The sequence below is a fragment of the Globicephala melas genome, chromosome 1 (assembly GCF_963455315.2).
Source record: "Globicephala melas chromosome 1, mGloMel1.2, whole genome shotgun sequence".
Lineage (NCBI taxonomy): Eukaryota > Metazoa > Chordata > Mammalia > Artiodactyla > Delphinidae > Globicephala > Globicephala melas.
In genome coordinates this window covers 106,869,505-106,885,400 of record NC_083314.1, presented here as the reverse complement: position 1 = coordinate 106,885,400, position 15,896 = coordinate 106,869,505, and the positions used below count along the sequence as shown (strand labels likewise).

Here is a 15,896-nt window from a genome sequence, read left to right as displayed (position 1 = left end):
TCTTCTGCCAGGTATGGTCATGTCTGTGGAGGGAACAAGTCAGAAATACCTCTTGTTTATAAGGACCAGAGCTTGTGATTTCACAGCAATTGTTAAACAGCTCTAGAAATAAAGTCTTGGGTACTTTATTAGTGCATAAATCTTAAGAGTATAGCTTGGCTAATTTTTACATAGATATACACCCAAGTCAAGATCTAGATTATTTTCAGGACCTCAGGTGCTATACTGAATTTGTATTTTTTAACCAGTTGCTTAAAGTGGGAGACCATTACTGAGCTCTGGTTAGAAATTGGCTTGGGAGCTACAAAAATCCAGGCCATGGACCATGGTCTGTAGAGTTAGGTAAAGTGAGCCTCCCATGGGCCTGCTCACATCTGGGTTGCCACTCCATCATCTTGCCTTGGAGATCATTTTCAAAGTGCCAAATCTAATGGCCTGTCTCAGTTTCTTCCAAAAGTTCATAGCAAAGAAGGTTTTATTGTTTTTGTTTTGCTTTCATGGAAAATATCAAACATATATAGATAGAATAGTAAAATGTACCCCATGTACCCATCACCCAGCTTCAACAGTAAATCTATGGCCAAACTTGTTTCATTTTATCATTTATCTCCCCATCCACTGCTCCCCTCCTCCACCTGACTATTTTGAAGTAAATCCCAAATATCATATCATTTCTTCTATAAACATTTCAGGACATCTCTCTAAAGAATAAGGACTCTACTTAGCAACAGTTTTGAGGCAAAGAAAAATTATAGATCTTTGCTTTTATAAGTAAGTGTCAGGTAGACATTCCAGATTTTGGTTGTTTCATCATTAATCCTATGAAGGTTTTCTTGGCCAACCAGTAGTTCTTGACAAATCATGTACTAGGAAAGTGATACCTTCATTTTCAGGGAAACTGGTTATGAGTTTTCTACATCCAAAGCAGTTTATGTAAATTCACCTAATGATAAATTACCAGGTGTTTGAAAGCTCTCAGCCACCTTACTCTTGTCAGTGCATCAACCACCCTAATCTAATTCCTAGGTATTACAGCTCTATGACAAGGATGCTCTTAGTTAAGCGAGAGAAGAGAAAATTTTACATGTAATCCAGAGTATTCGTTCTAAGGGTGGTTAGCAGCATAATAATAATATATGTTATAACTACAACATATGATGCAATCTCTCAGATTAGAGAGGAAAATTTCCCCCAAATTTATTCAATACCACGTTTCCATTTACAAAGAGTATACGTCTTCAGTTTCAATTAGCCTGTTCCCAAAAGTACGCTCTATAAGGAAAATGAATATTCTTTTATAGTACTAATGAGAATGTTAATTTGTAGAGGATAAATTGGCAATATGTGTCAGAAAAACGTATTTAAAATATACATACTCCCTGATGTGGGAATTCCACTTTTAGTAATATATCATAAGGAAGCAAAGATGTGTCACAACTTATTTTAAGCAGTTTCATGGCAATAATAGGGAACACATGCCCAATAACAGAACATTGGTCAAATAAATTAAAGAATGTTCATGTGATGTACAGCCATTAAAATATGTAGGAAAAGGTAAGTTTAAAAAATCAGGTCACATGACAATGTGTACATATATTCTCAAGTTTGATAACTAACTAAATAAACAAATAAGGAAAACAGGAGAGAAAAAGACAGAAAAATAAGAGGAGCAATCCAGGGGTCCCACTATCCCACTGATAGAATAGAAAGGAAATTATCACAGAGATCAGGACAATGTTTCCAAATCTAAAGGACATAAGTCTCCTTATTGAAAGGATCCAGTGGGGGCCCAACACAATCAAAGAAAAAAGGCCCTATATCATAGGATATCATTGTGAAATTTCAGAACCCCAAGATACTGGGGGACATCAGGCAGTCTGTATCATATTGCCCAAACTATCAATCAAATAGAATAAAAAAGAATAAAAACATTTTCAGACTAGCGACATCTCACAACATTTAACTCCCATGCACCTTCCTTGGGAGGTGACTGAAGGATGTAGTGTAATTTACCTAGAATTTTGGATTGATGATAAAGATGAGAAAAATTCCATCACTTACTAGCAATATGACCTTGGGTAAGTTACTTAAGCTCTTTATGCCTTTATTTCCTCTGTAATGTGAAGATAATTATATTGTTGTGAGGATTAAATTACTTAATATATAAAAAGTACTTAGCTAAATGCAATGCTTTATCCTGGATTAGATCCTGGAATAGAAAAAAAGTACATTAAGTACATAAGTGGAAAAACTGGTGGGATCCGAATAAAGTCTGTAGTTTAGTTAAACCTATTGTACCATTTAAAATGTCTTATTTTGACAAATGTACTATAGTTATGTTAGACATTAGGGGAAGCTGGGTGAAAGGTATATGGGAACTGCACTATCTTTGCAACTGTACTGCAAATCTAAAATTATTCCAAAATAAAGGATTTATTTTAAAAAAAAGTATTCACCCCTACCTCACACCATATTCAAAATGGATCATCAACCAAAATGTAAGAGCTAAAACTATATAACTCCTTTATATAAAACTATAAATCATAGTGACCTTGAATTAGGCAATAATTTCTTAGATATGACACCAAAAGCACAAGCAGCAAAAGAAAAAACAGACAAAATTGACTTCATCAAAATTAAACACTTTTGTGCTTCAAAGGGTACCATTAAGAAAGTGAAAAAGATAGCTCATGGAATAGGAAAAAATGTTTGTAAACCATATATCTGATACGGGACTGGTATGCAGAATATACAAAGTATTCTTACTAATTCAACAAATAAAAAAAACAAACAACCCAATTAAAAAATGGACAAGGGATTTAAATAGACACTTCCAAAGAAAATATATAAAGGGTCAATAAGCACATGAAAAGATGCTCAATATCACTAATCATTAGGGAAAAGCAAATCAAAACCACAGTTAGATACCACTCCACACCCAACTAGGATGCCTAAAATAAAAAGGACAGACAATAGTAAGTGTTGAGGATGTGGAGAAATTGGAACGCTCATACATTGTTGGTGGGGTTGTAAAATATGTATGGTAGTTCCCCAAAATGTTAAACAGAGTTACCGTATGACCCAGAAATTCCACTCCTAAGTATACACCCAAGAGAACTGGAAACCTATGTTCACATACAAATGTGTACACAAATATTCAAAGCAGCATAATTCACAACAGCAAAGAGCTAGTAACAATCCACATGTTTATCAACTGATGAATGGATAAACAAAATATGGTATACTCATATACTGGAATATTATTCAGAAAAAAATAGTTGCCTACTAATAGTAGGGGCTGGGGAAAGGAGAGAGTAGAGAGTGACCGCTAGTGGGTATGGGGTTTCCTTTTTGGAGTGATGAAAATATTCTGAAATTGATGTGAATATTCTAAAATTGGTGTGAACCATTATTACTAGTGGTGATGATTGAACAACTGTGTATACACTAAAAATTATGTAATTGTATACTTTAAAAGGCTAAATTTTTTTCAAAGATTTTTTTTGATATGGACCATTTTTTAAGTCTTTATTGAATTTGTTACAATATTGCTTCTGTTTCAGTTTTTTATTTTTTTGGCCGTGAGGCATGTGGGACCAGGGATTGAACCCATACCCCGTGCACTGGAAGGTAAAGTCTTAACCACTGGATCGCCAGGGAAGTCCCAGGCTAAATTTTATGGTGTGTGAATTATATCACAATAAAGCTGTTATTTAAAAATAGTTATTGGCACAAAGTAAGTACTATGTTTCCAAATATTTACTGCCTCTCCTTGGAGGAGTCTTAGTGGTGTGACTTAGCCAATGAAATGGCTAAGTGATATACATCAATGAAAATGATGTATATCACTTCCCAGCAGAAGATTTGGGAGCCAGCATATTGTTCACCATATCACTTTTCCCTCTGCCTTAACAATCAACAATGTTCAAAACAGAAGTGGTGGGCTTCCCTGGTGGTGCAGTGGTTAAGAATCCGCCTGCCAATGCAGGGGACACGGGTTCGAGTCCTGGTCCGGGAAGATCCCACATGCCGCAGAGCAACTAAGCCCATGCACCGCAGCTACTGAGCCTGCACTCTAGAGCCCATGAGTCACAATTACTGAGCCCGTGTGCCACAACTACTGAAGCCCGTGCCTAGAGCCTGTGCTCCACAACAAGAGAAGCCACCACAATGAGAAGCCCGCACACCGCAACGAAGAGTAGCTCCAGCTCGCTGCAACTAGAGAAAGCCCACGTGCAGCAATGAAGACCCAACAGAGCTAAACATAAAATAAATAAATTTTAAAAAAGAACAGAAGTGGCTTTATCAGCCTGGTTCCCAGAGTAAAAACGATGTAGAGCAGAACAGCAGCCAACTTTTGATGGACGTGTAGCAGGAGTGAGACACGATGTTGTAAGCCATGAGATTCTAAGGTATGTGTTAATAACAACAACAACAAGTAGTATAATTACCACTACGGGCAGAAATTAGGAAACAGAGAGTGTTGGCCCATCACCTCAAACATATTTATGTGGAAATACCATGTAGATAGTGGAAGTAGAGAACTGGAGTGCAGATGAGAAGTCAGGGCAGGAGAAGGGACATTCAAATCCATGAATACTAACTGAGTGGCCTGTACTGGTTCTGGGGATTCAGAGATGCCACGCACGATCTCGCTGTTAGCTAACGTTGACTGAGCACTTACTATGTGCCAAGCCCTTCTGGGCTCTGGGCCTTGTGTTGTCTCCAGTCTCATCAAAGAGCAGTTTGGTGATGAATAAGAAACTTCTCCGATTTTGACCCACAAATAATTCTATTTTAGAGAAATTAGTGAAGCAAATGAAAGGCTGTGGGATCTGTTTAAAATAGCTACAGAGTGTCAAGGGCTGTGAGCCAGACCAAACAACACACCTTCCCACACACCCGACTTGGGCTTGTGATTACTCAAATCCCAGCACTGGCCTGGGGAGCTGCCTGCCAGGGACATCCCTCCACAGAGCACAACTGGAAGGCAGTTCGCCAGAATAGGGCAGAGCTGGACCTGGCCTGAGCTTCTGAACTAAGTTAACTGGGGGGAAATGCCTGACGCTTTTCTTTGTAAATTTATGCTGAACATCACGACTCCTCACTGTTGGGGTTTCCACCGCGTCACCTGGCAGATTGCTTTTGCAGTTCTGGCAGCAGCTCAGTGGGCTGATGAGGCAGGGGAGAGGGAAATGGCTCAGAGACTCCTTTAAGCTGAGCAGCTTAAGCCTGACCAGAAGCTTATCTGTAGAGAGAAGGCTGCAGAGACATTTATTCATGCACCAAAGGTTTTAAAACTCTCTTTGTAAATGGAGTGTAGTTGGCCCAATCCTGAGCTCCAGTGAAGGGCACGAGGGTAGAAGCTGGACTTCGAGACATGCAAAATAGAAGGGACAATGCAGGGCTGTGGGGAATAGCTGTCGTCTCTTCTACCCACGGGGAAGAATCAGCCTGGTTGGGGTTAGGCAGGTCCACACAGAGTTGTGCCTTGAAGACTGAAGTACAGCAAACACCAAGGAGGGGTCCCTACTCCAGACCTGGATGGGAATGACAAAGATGATACAAGAGACAAGGAAAGCCTTTGCCTGGAGAGAAAGAAGAGTCCTTGGTAGGGGAGGAGACGAGATGCTATGACTTGATGGGCTGCCCTGGTCTGTCTGCTGTGGAGGGCTGTACGCAGTGGCTGCCTGTCCCACCCCCTGCGGCAGAGGCAGGGAACAGTTAGGCGCTCCCAGGTGCATCTCAACTGCCACGGCATCTCTCAGCCTTGGAGTCTCTCATGTGTACAGTATGCATTTCCTTTAAAAAAAAAATCAGAGAAACAACATCTTGAAAGTCAAGCAGTTTCTTTCCACCTGCCCTGCTCTCTCCTGTTAACGAGGACAGCCTCAGAAGAAGATCCCTTGCAGTCTCTGAAAAAGTGGCCAGCCCTGGGTGACAAAGCGGGGGGTGCTGTGGACACAGTAGTAGCTACTTTGTTAGAGGCAACTCAGGATACAAAAAGATTCTCTGGGCCTGAAATCCCACATGCTGGTTTATGATGCTTCATTTCTAGACACGCTTGGTAAAATCTAGAGTGCAGAAGAGATGAAGTCATACACCCAGATCAGGAGACATTAGCACCTAGGTAAGAGCAAGTCATTGGGTAGGAGACAATGGGACTTACAGAACAGTTGTTGCAGGGATCACGGGCCCTGCCCTGGTGCAGGGTGGGGCTTTTGGATGGGCAGAGAGCAGGAAGCAGTAAGAAGGAGGCCCTTCCACCAAGCTGGATGTGATCTCTGAATTCCGATGGCACTGTATCCATACCTTTGTATCTCTCATTCCATGTGCGAGGACAGGAGTTGGTCTGGTTCATCTTTGCCTCCTCAACAGTGCCTGGTGGGTGTCTTCCGCCAAAGCAGTATTCAGTAATTAGAGGACTCTGGAGTCAGGCTGGCTGCACTGAGATTCCACTGGGTTTTCCACTGATATTCATATTTCACAGATGTTGTTTATCCCATTTTAATAGTGAATAAACTGAGGTACAGTGATTTATTCAACTATTCATTCACTCATTCAACAAACATTTATTGTGAGCCAAGATACTGTCCTGAATACTGGGGAGAGAGACAAAAATCATAAAGCTTGCATTCTAGTGTGGGCAGACAAAAACAAATGATGATGTAAAATGCATAGACAGTTATCAATGCAATGGAGAAAAATAAAGCTGGGAATGGGCTTTTTAAAAGGGTCAGGAAAGCCCTCCTGTGCAGGTGATACTTGAGTAGAGAAGAGGAGTAGTTAGGGAGCTAGTCTTGTGGGAATGTGGCAGAAGCCCATTCCAGGAAGGGCAAGGCCCCAGGAGTCTGGTGTACCAGCAGCAGCAAGGAAACCATAAATTTCTGTGATTTGTCCAGGTTTCAACAACACAAATCTCGAGTCCCAGTCTAGTGCCAGAATTCTACACCTAAAAAAACCTTTTTATTTCATGGACACTGCAAATTTTATAAGTTTTCAGGTATTAGGTTTTTTTCCTTCTATATATCTTTACTTGAACATATTTAATTTGTAAGCTGACTCTAAGTTCTCAACATGCCTATTTTTTAAAAACTGTTTCAACCATTTAAAGAAAATTTATTTATTTGGCTTTGTCGGGTCTTAGGTGGGGCACTCGGCATCTTTCATTGCAGCGCTCAGGCTTTTTGTTGCAGCACACGGCCTCTCTCTAGTTGCGGTGCGAGGGCTTACTTGCCCTGCACGTGGGATCTTAGTTCCCTGACCAGGGATTGAACCTGCGTCCCCTGCATTGGAAGGCGGATTCTTAACCACTGGCCCACCAAAGTCCCTATTTCAACCATTTTTAAGTGTACAATTTGGCGGCATTAAATCCATGCAGTGTTGTGCAACCATCACCACTATCCATTTCCAGAACTTTTTCATCATCCCAAACATAAGCTCTGTATCCATTAAACAATAACTTCCCTTTCTCCTACACCACTATCCCATGGTTAATGTCTACGTGTTAAACATGTACAGAAGTACAGAAATACTTGTGTTGATATATCTGTCTATAAATTTGCTATTCTAGGTACTTCAAATCAGTGGAATCACACTATATGTCTGGTGTATTTCACTTAGCATTTTTCAAGGTTCATCCATGTTGTAGCATGTATCAGAATTTCATTCCGGGGAATTCCCTGGCAGTCCAGTGGTTAGGACTCAGTGCTTTCACTGCTGGGGCCCAGGTTCAGTCCCTGATGGGGGAACTAAGGTCCCACAAGCCGCATGGCGCGGCCAAAAAATAAAAAAGAATTTCACTTCTTTTTATACTTGGATAATATTCCATTGTAGGTATATACCATGTTTTATTTACCCATTCATCTGTTGATGGTCATTTGTTGTTTCCACCTTCTGGCTATTGTGAATAATGCTATTATGAACATTGTTGCACAAATATCTGTTTGAGTACCTGTTTTCTTTTGAGTATATATCTAGAAGTGGCAATGCTGGATCATATGGTAAGTCTATGGTTACCTTTTCTGAGGAACTGCAAAAACTTTTCCACAATGGCTGCACCATTTTACTTTCCCTGCAGCTATGGACAAGGGTTCCAATTTTCCCATATCCTTACCAACACTTGTTAGTGTGTGTATGTGTGTGTGTGTGTATGTGTCTTAATAGCCATTCTAATAAGTGTGAAGAGGCACCTCACTGTGGTTCAGGTTTTACTTTTCTCACCAGCTACTAGAAACAAATTTGATATCCATCTTCAATAGATGTATATATTTTTAGTTTTAGCCCTAGTGGCTTTTTGTTTTTTGACTCACTTCTAAATATATACCAGAGATTCTCAACCAGGGGTGATTTTCATTCCAGTCCTCCCTACTTTTGGCAGCTAGAGACACAACTAACTGAAAGAGAGAGTGCTACTGGCATTTAGTGGGTAGAGCTCAGGAATGATGATAAACATCCTACAATGTACAGGACAGCCACTTGCAACAACCTGGCCCCAACTGTCAATAGTGCCAAGGTAGGAAACCCTGGATTATAAATTACATTTTATACAATTGTATATATAATATGTATATACAATGAACTACTGCTTCTGAATTAAATGATTATTAACATTGTGATGATGCAGAAGGCATACCTTTCTTTTTATAATTACCTATGTATATTCAAATTATATATTTAAATATATTTATTGAATTAGTTGCTAGTTAACTTAATAACCTAAAACACAATGTGAGATGAAAATATTGCCATTACTATTTTAAAAAAATTACCATGTTACTGAAGGAAATAACAAATCCAGGTATTAGGCCTTTCATTAAACCGAAAAATATATACTAGGCTCTCTGTTTGGCACTAGTTACACATAGGTGGAACAGGCGGATATGGTCCCTGTACCCACGGAGCACAAGCCTTACTCATGAATATCTGATGTTAGGCCATACATTTTTAAACAGTTTTTTTTTTTGATGCCTATCCCCTTTTAAGTTGAATAGTTTAAGGAAACAGAAATTCTTATAAAATGGAAAACTTTAATTGTTTAAAGCAAAGGCACAAGTAAACATTTCAGGTTATCATACAATGTTACAATAAGAAATTCCAACAGTAAAATGAAATACATTATAATTTTGCATCTCTATAGTATATCTAATGTATTATTCTATCCTCTCTTTGGAGTGAAAAGAAGGGGTAGGTAGATCAATGGATTGATGTAAAAAGTTGGATTATAAATAGCATTCACTCCATTTTTAATCAGAAAATTTAATTTCAGTAGAATGAATTAAATTAAAATTAATTTAAAAAACTTACTGTTTCATTAATGACAGAGCAGCAATAATTTTCAGGCTAAAGCTCATTGTTTTCACGAAGTAAATCACTGATTTCATGAAATGTTAGCTGTTGACACTTGGTACTCACACAAAAATCAAGCTGGTCATAAAAGGGCTTTACTAACACACGATTCATACACTTATTTTACTTTAAATCTGAAAATTATAGTGCACTATGTAAAGATAAAGAAGAATGAGGAACCAAATCATTTCTTATGATGTCAGAAATAAAATACTTTAAAAGGTCTAGACCTTGTTTGCAATCAAAGGCACTATCTGGAGAGTAACAAGCTGCATTACATTCCAGAGCTACGAAAAAGTTGTTTTTTCCTTCCCCAAATAGCCAACCAGTTAGTTAGGACTTGGTGTCTCAATTAGTCATCAAACATTGAATGCTTAATATCTATCAATAAAAAGGGTAGAAATTGTGTAAAGTTACATCTTTGACTTATTTTTCCAGGAAGAAAAAATTTACCACTTATTTTTTAAAAGGCTGTTGAAATATTTTCTTGATCTTTAAGGTCTCTGTTTCATCACCTCAATGCAATTTCCATTTTATTCAGGTGACCTGTAGTCTCTCTCAGCATTTCAACCCAGGATGGCAATGACACCAGAAAGTAACTATCCCAAGGGAGTAAGTTATCCTATTACATCCTAAAGGCCAGGAAGATTTTAAACCCTTCTAAGGAGTATTTGAATCAAAGATCTTGAATGAGAAGATTGTCATTTCTAGTTTTTCATTATCCAAATTACAAGAGTCTCAACAGAGTAAGGTTTACTTACCATGATTCTTTTAACAACTAATTCCTAACCAGAAACAGTACTTAGGAAATTCTTTAAGAATATCTTTCAAAGTTTAGAATTGAAACATGGTTCTAGAAAGATGTTCTTACTTTTAAAGTCAAATTATAACACTGACTCAGTGAAGCATAAAGCATAAACCTAAAGGTCAATCAATGATGCATGCTTTCAAGAACAGTGCTAGGATTCTGGTATTCCTTCCTTTCTTTCTCCATTTCCAAAGGCACAGATACCCTTCCAAATTTGTCTATGGCTTCGAAGACTTTGCAATCTAAAATAGCTGGCACACTCTCCATGTTGAATAGTTATAAGTATAGAATCCAACAGGAAATTTTAGGTTTCCAAACCATTAGCTCAACAGCAAAAGCAAATGGTTCAGTCTTCTACTTGAGACAAACTGAAGAGGTAAACCTACATTTTAGAGTATCTAAATTAAGGTCTGCAAACTTTCTCTAAAGGGACAGATAATAGATATTTTAAGCTACTCAACTTTGCTACTGTGGCACAAAAGCAGCCACAGACAACATGCAAATGAATAAGCATGGGTATGCGCCAATAAAACTTAGACCCTGAAATTTGAAGGTCATATGATTTTCATGTGACACAAAATATTATTATTTTGATTTTTTCCTCAACTCTTTAAAAATGTAAAAATCATTCTTAGCTTGTGGGTCATGTGAAAACAGGATGTTGGCTGGAACTGGCTCATGGGCTGGATCATTCGGATTTCTTGATGTGGGGGGTCAAAGCAATCATGTGGCCATGAATCATCTCATTTCACTTGGGCATCAACAGCCTCTAGACTGACAGCAATGAACCCCAAAAGAGAATCCCAAAGGCACCAGTCAGACAATTCTAGGAGTAGTATCTATGTTCATGAGCTGCGTAAAGCTTATGAGTGTTGATACTTGCATATCTATACATATAGATATATATCTATATAATATATTCAGGAAACAATTTAAATCAAACTTATTTAAATCACATTAACTGTCAGAAAAGCAGGGAATTGAGAAATTCATTAGCTGAGCCTTTTCAAATGCTTTGGTGTCCGAGCGACTTGGATTAAAATCTTGGCTCTGATTACTTACTAACTTGTGACCACAGGTAAATTACTTAACCACTAGAATTTAGCCTGGAGCTATGGAGACAATAGGCATGTTTTCAATCTTGTTTCTCAAGCAAAAGGGCTATAAAGGGTTTGCTGGGAAACTCTTGCCTACGATGCACCGTAAGGCTTAACTCCTTGGTTTAGACAGAAAACTATTTTTGTCTCTTCTGTTCCATTGTGTCATGTAATTTTTTTTTCTCTGCATGCAACATATCGTGCAAAACTGTACCTCCATATTTACCGAATTCTACCTTCCTCTTATTCTTGAAGGTTATTTTTTTTCCGTAGGCTGCTGATGAAAATGAGAGTAGAAAGCATCCAGTCAACACATTTTTGTAGTCTTTCCATAGTACAAGTGTAGTTTGGGTGTTTCCTCTAATTTATCAATGACAGGCATTCAGTTTTCTGGGGAAAAAAAGTCTAGATAATAAAGAATTGGTAGGAAAGGATTCTTATGGCTTGCTTTATCTATAGATTAGTAACAGGAGAATCTGAAGATAATGTTTGTAGATTATTTGCAGATACAATTGCTGTGTATTGTGGACCTCAGTCCATTGATTAAATTATATTAAGTAGAATATTAGCACTAAGTAATGTGTGCTATTACCTCTCTAATCATGAAAAATTTATTAGTTACATACACATGAAGTAAAAGATTTCATCAATAGTGTCTTTGAACAAGCATCAGTTATGAATCTGCTACTGTTGAATGCTAAGCAAAATTCTAAAGCTATTAAAATATTAGTGTTTGGTTTTATTTTCAATTTTCTTTTAACCTATTATTTACAGAGGTCCTTTTATAATGCTGAAGGCAGTCATCTTGCAACAGATACATTCTCCACATAAAATGTTCAATGTTGCATGGTGCAGATTTATAAATATGTACAAAAACCCAGTATATTTGTAGTTAACTTACTACTCTGACTGGTAGGCAACATACAGAAGCATCAGGTGCACATAAAAATCTGAAATTAAAACAAAATTTAGAATTCTCAAGACAGATAACCATTAATTTGTGTTTATAAAATTATGTGAAAAAAAGGCTTTGCGTTTGGGAATTTTCAATGACCCACTAATAAAGCAGTAATTTTGGTTGAAAAAAAAATTCCCCAAACACAAAAAAACCAAGATAAATCAGATGTATGTCTCGGTCAAATGTGTGTAGACAGCCACCCTGAAAACAAACTGATAAACATAAATATACAATTTGTTCACTGAGCATAAAGTATTGCACAAGAACAGTTTTGTCTGAAGAAAATTCAATTTTCCACAGTTCTGAACTTCAAAATCGTTCCCACGTATAGATATAATTGCATTTTCTAAACAAGAAACATTAATATTTAGTAATACTGCTAGAACCTTATTTTTCCCATTAACCATATTCCACTCTACTTTATAGCAATGGTAAGTCAGTGGTGAAGATTTGGCAAAGATAAAAAGGCAGTTAAGATTGTAAAATATATATATTTATATATATATACATATGAAACAGATATGTTCCAAAAACCCTTAGTCATGATAACTGATCCCTTAAAAAAATCCACAGTCTAGGTCACAGTGATGGTCAGACAGTGGTTGAGTACGACTCGCTTCTCAGGGGCCGCTCCTTTTGAACCACTTCACTGCTCTCTCTGGTCTTCAGCGCACTGTCTTCTGCTTCACTTTCACTACCATCTGCCACAGTAGGGTCCAAAGACATCAGGCCAGATTTTCTGTGCAAAGGAAAACCAATGCCACTTTCCTGTAAGGAATTACCTATGAACTCTTCATCAGAGGAATGGAATGATTCATCATCTCCTATTAAATGGCTGACGATGTGGATTCCATCAAAAGGGGGTTGGCCGGAGAAGCCCCTCTGGCCTTTTAGGCACCTGAGCTGTTGAAACAAAATCCAAGTTAATATACTCAACTTGGGGAAATATACACACTCCAAGAAAGCAAACATTTCATGTTTAAGTAAGAAGATACCCTGATCTTTTTCCATTTATGGATATAAATAGTAACTACCAATTTTTTAGTGACTCTCACGTGTTACGCAATGAGCAGATAACTTATTTTAATTGAATCACCACAACAGTCCTGTGTGGTTGATTTTATTACCTTCATTTTAGACATTAGGAAATAGAGACTCAGGTAGTGTAGCTTGCTGAGGACACATAGCTAATACCCAAGTTTAGATTCAAATGGAACCTTTGTTATACTAGAGATAACATGAACTCCATGTGCCCATCACTTAATTTCAACATCTAACACATCATGGACAATCTTGTTACAATATGCCTCTCTTGTTCCTGGATTATTTTGAGGTAAATCCCAGCCATCCTATCAGTTCACCTGCAAATATTTCAATGTACATCTGTAGAAGATATGGACTTAATAAAGACAATACTCTGAACTATCACACACACTGTCTTAGAGCATGTCTCCATAATTTTGTGAATGATGATAATGGTTTACAAATCAATAAAATTTGCTAGGAGTCTCCATCCTGTTATAATATCCTAAACACCACCATACCACTATCACTCAATTAGGGCAGAAATGCTTCTTCCCACTATTGATATGTCCTTCTGTGTAGAGGGAAGGCCAGTGATGTATAACATTTTTGCCTTCTCTCCCCTATTCCTCCCAGGGAGAAGGAGTGACTTCTTTCACCAGGGGTAGGGAAGAGGAATGGCACATATTGCTCAGCTCTTTTCCCTCTCTTTCCATCTTTGGGAACCAGGTTCTGTTTCTCTATCCCTGGAATTTTATAGGGCCATACCCTTGTGTGGGAAGGGCTATGCAGATCAAATGCCACCTATTACTCGGGGGGGGGGGGCAAGTCTGACAAATTCTAGAGTTCAGTATTGAAAAACCCATTGTTGCACACATCAAAACCACATTCTCCCAAACCAGTTTTATCAGTATTAAGGGTGATTTCTTTTCATCATCTGCCACTTCTTTGCCTAAATTCCCACAAATTCCCAAACCCACCACCATAGATACTACCACATCCACTATCATATAATTAAGACATCAGCTTCTCCTCAAGGGCTTATGTTTTAAATATAAAATTTAATTTTGATACTATCACCTGTTTATCTCATACACCATGAATTTTCTCCTACGACAAAGTAGAAGAGTTAAAAAAAATCCAAAACAATAAAAACCATTAACTATCAAAATCTACCTTTATTATCAAGAATTTGCTAAAAATATACTCCATGTCTCTTGTCCTTATCATTACTATCAACCTGCAATTTTGTTTCTCCAGGACAAATTCCTGGTCACTATCTTTCGAATCTTGAGATAAAGACAATGTGAAATATTCAGGAAATATTACATACACTTTCAAAACTAACGGTTCTGAGAGTAAAGACATTACAGCTTTGCCATAACACCTCCTAGCTTTCCTGACAGACTTCCAGGAAGAAGTGAAGAAACCCTAGTACTTCCCTGTTGGTATGTGACAATGGGAAACAAGAGGGATGCTGGGACTCAACACAATGATGTCTGCCTCAGGTAAACCTTCAGCCATTAAGAAATTCCTGTGCCCTAGGCTAAGAGAACATCATAGTGAGGTACAATGTAATTTAAGTAAAACCTTCCTCTTTGGCATAGCAGAAGGGATATAAACTTGGATATAAACTTGGAGTTGAATCTTTAGGGAAAGGGCACAGAGCACCACAAAGACCTCTCCGTGGTTGTGATACACACTGCATTACTACAACTGCCACACTCTGATGCAACATCCTATCACCATATTGCAACACATGATTTATAGCTCCAAGTGCAAAATTAAGTCAGTTGATGTCTTCCTTTTTCTTGTCCCCAAACCCTTTTTGAAGAAATAATATAGAGCACGTGTCTTCCTTCTTCCTGGCTATAAAGGAGGAGTATGGCGGAGGAACCACAACTTCCCAATTGTTTGGAAAGCTATGCTTTTCTTTGCTCTACCAAAATTTATTGCAATTAAAACACTGTACCCTCATAACAATAATCGACCTCAAATATTATATAAAGTGGACTACAGATTGAAGGGTCATTTATTCAATGTCAAAGGAGATGCAATTATTGCTTCTTTGAGAACTATTAATGTAGAACAGCGAAGACATCGAGAAATTTTTTGGTGGAAAGAAGAAAACTGTGAAGGTAAGGGACGGTAAAACTGAAGCTATATCCTAGTTATCCCCTGGACCTAGGAGTGTGCATACTGGTTCTGAAAGGGAAGAGGCCTGTGGTAGGCCCTGAAGGTAGACATCTGGGCAAGGAATTCCAGGGTACTGAGTACGTAGAGTATGGTCTCAGAGGGGTTAGACTTCAGGTGCGGATGTCCTCTGGGAGGGCATCCTGTGAAAAGGGGTTTGGCTGGGAGAGGACCAGAGCTGGGCCCTCTGAAGTGCTGTCTTGGTTGCCTGCATCTAAGAGCTGTACTGCTTACCCTTATTACTAGACTCTTGGGAATTAATTATATTTAAACAACAACAGAGACTTCCCTGGTGGTCCAGTCGTTAAGACGCTGTGCTTCCACCGCAGGGGGCATGGGTTTGATCCCTGGTCGGGGGAACTAGGATCCCGCATGCCGCATGGTGTGGCCAAATAAAAAGAAAGAAAGAAAAAAGAAAGAAAACAACAACAACAAAAAGCAGACAAGTAACCTTCTTAACCCAACCCCC

General features: G+C 38.3%; 1 protein-coding gene across 7 annotated transcripts in view; it reads right to left on the bottom strand.

Annotated features, from left to right (window-relative positions):
* Positions 1-9,045: 9,045 nt before the first annotated feature.
* The window catches only part of EVI5 (ecotropic viral integration site 5), a 208,068-nt gene continuing 201,217 nt past the window's right edge, over positions 9,046-15,896 (bottom strand). For 6 of the 7 annotated variants that reach the window (XM_030868666.3, XM_030868669.3, XM_060302758.2 and 3 more), the window contains one exon: positions 9,046-13,114. In XM_030868666.3, coding sequence (XP_030724526.1) covers positions 12,803-13,114 — 312 coding nt within the window. In that variant the 3' untranslated portion in view covers positions 9,046-12,802. The remainder of the gene's footprint in view (positions 13,115-15,896) is intronic. The other variant, XM_060302764.2, reaches the window with a different exon arrangement.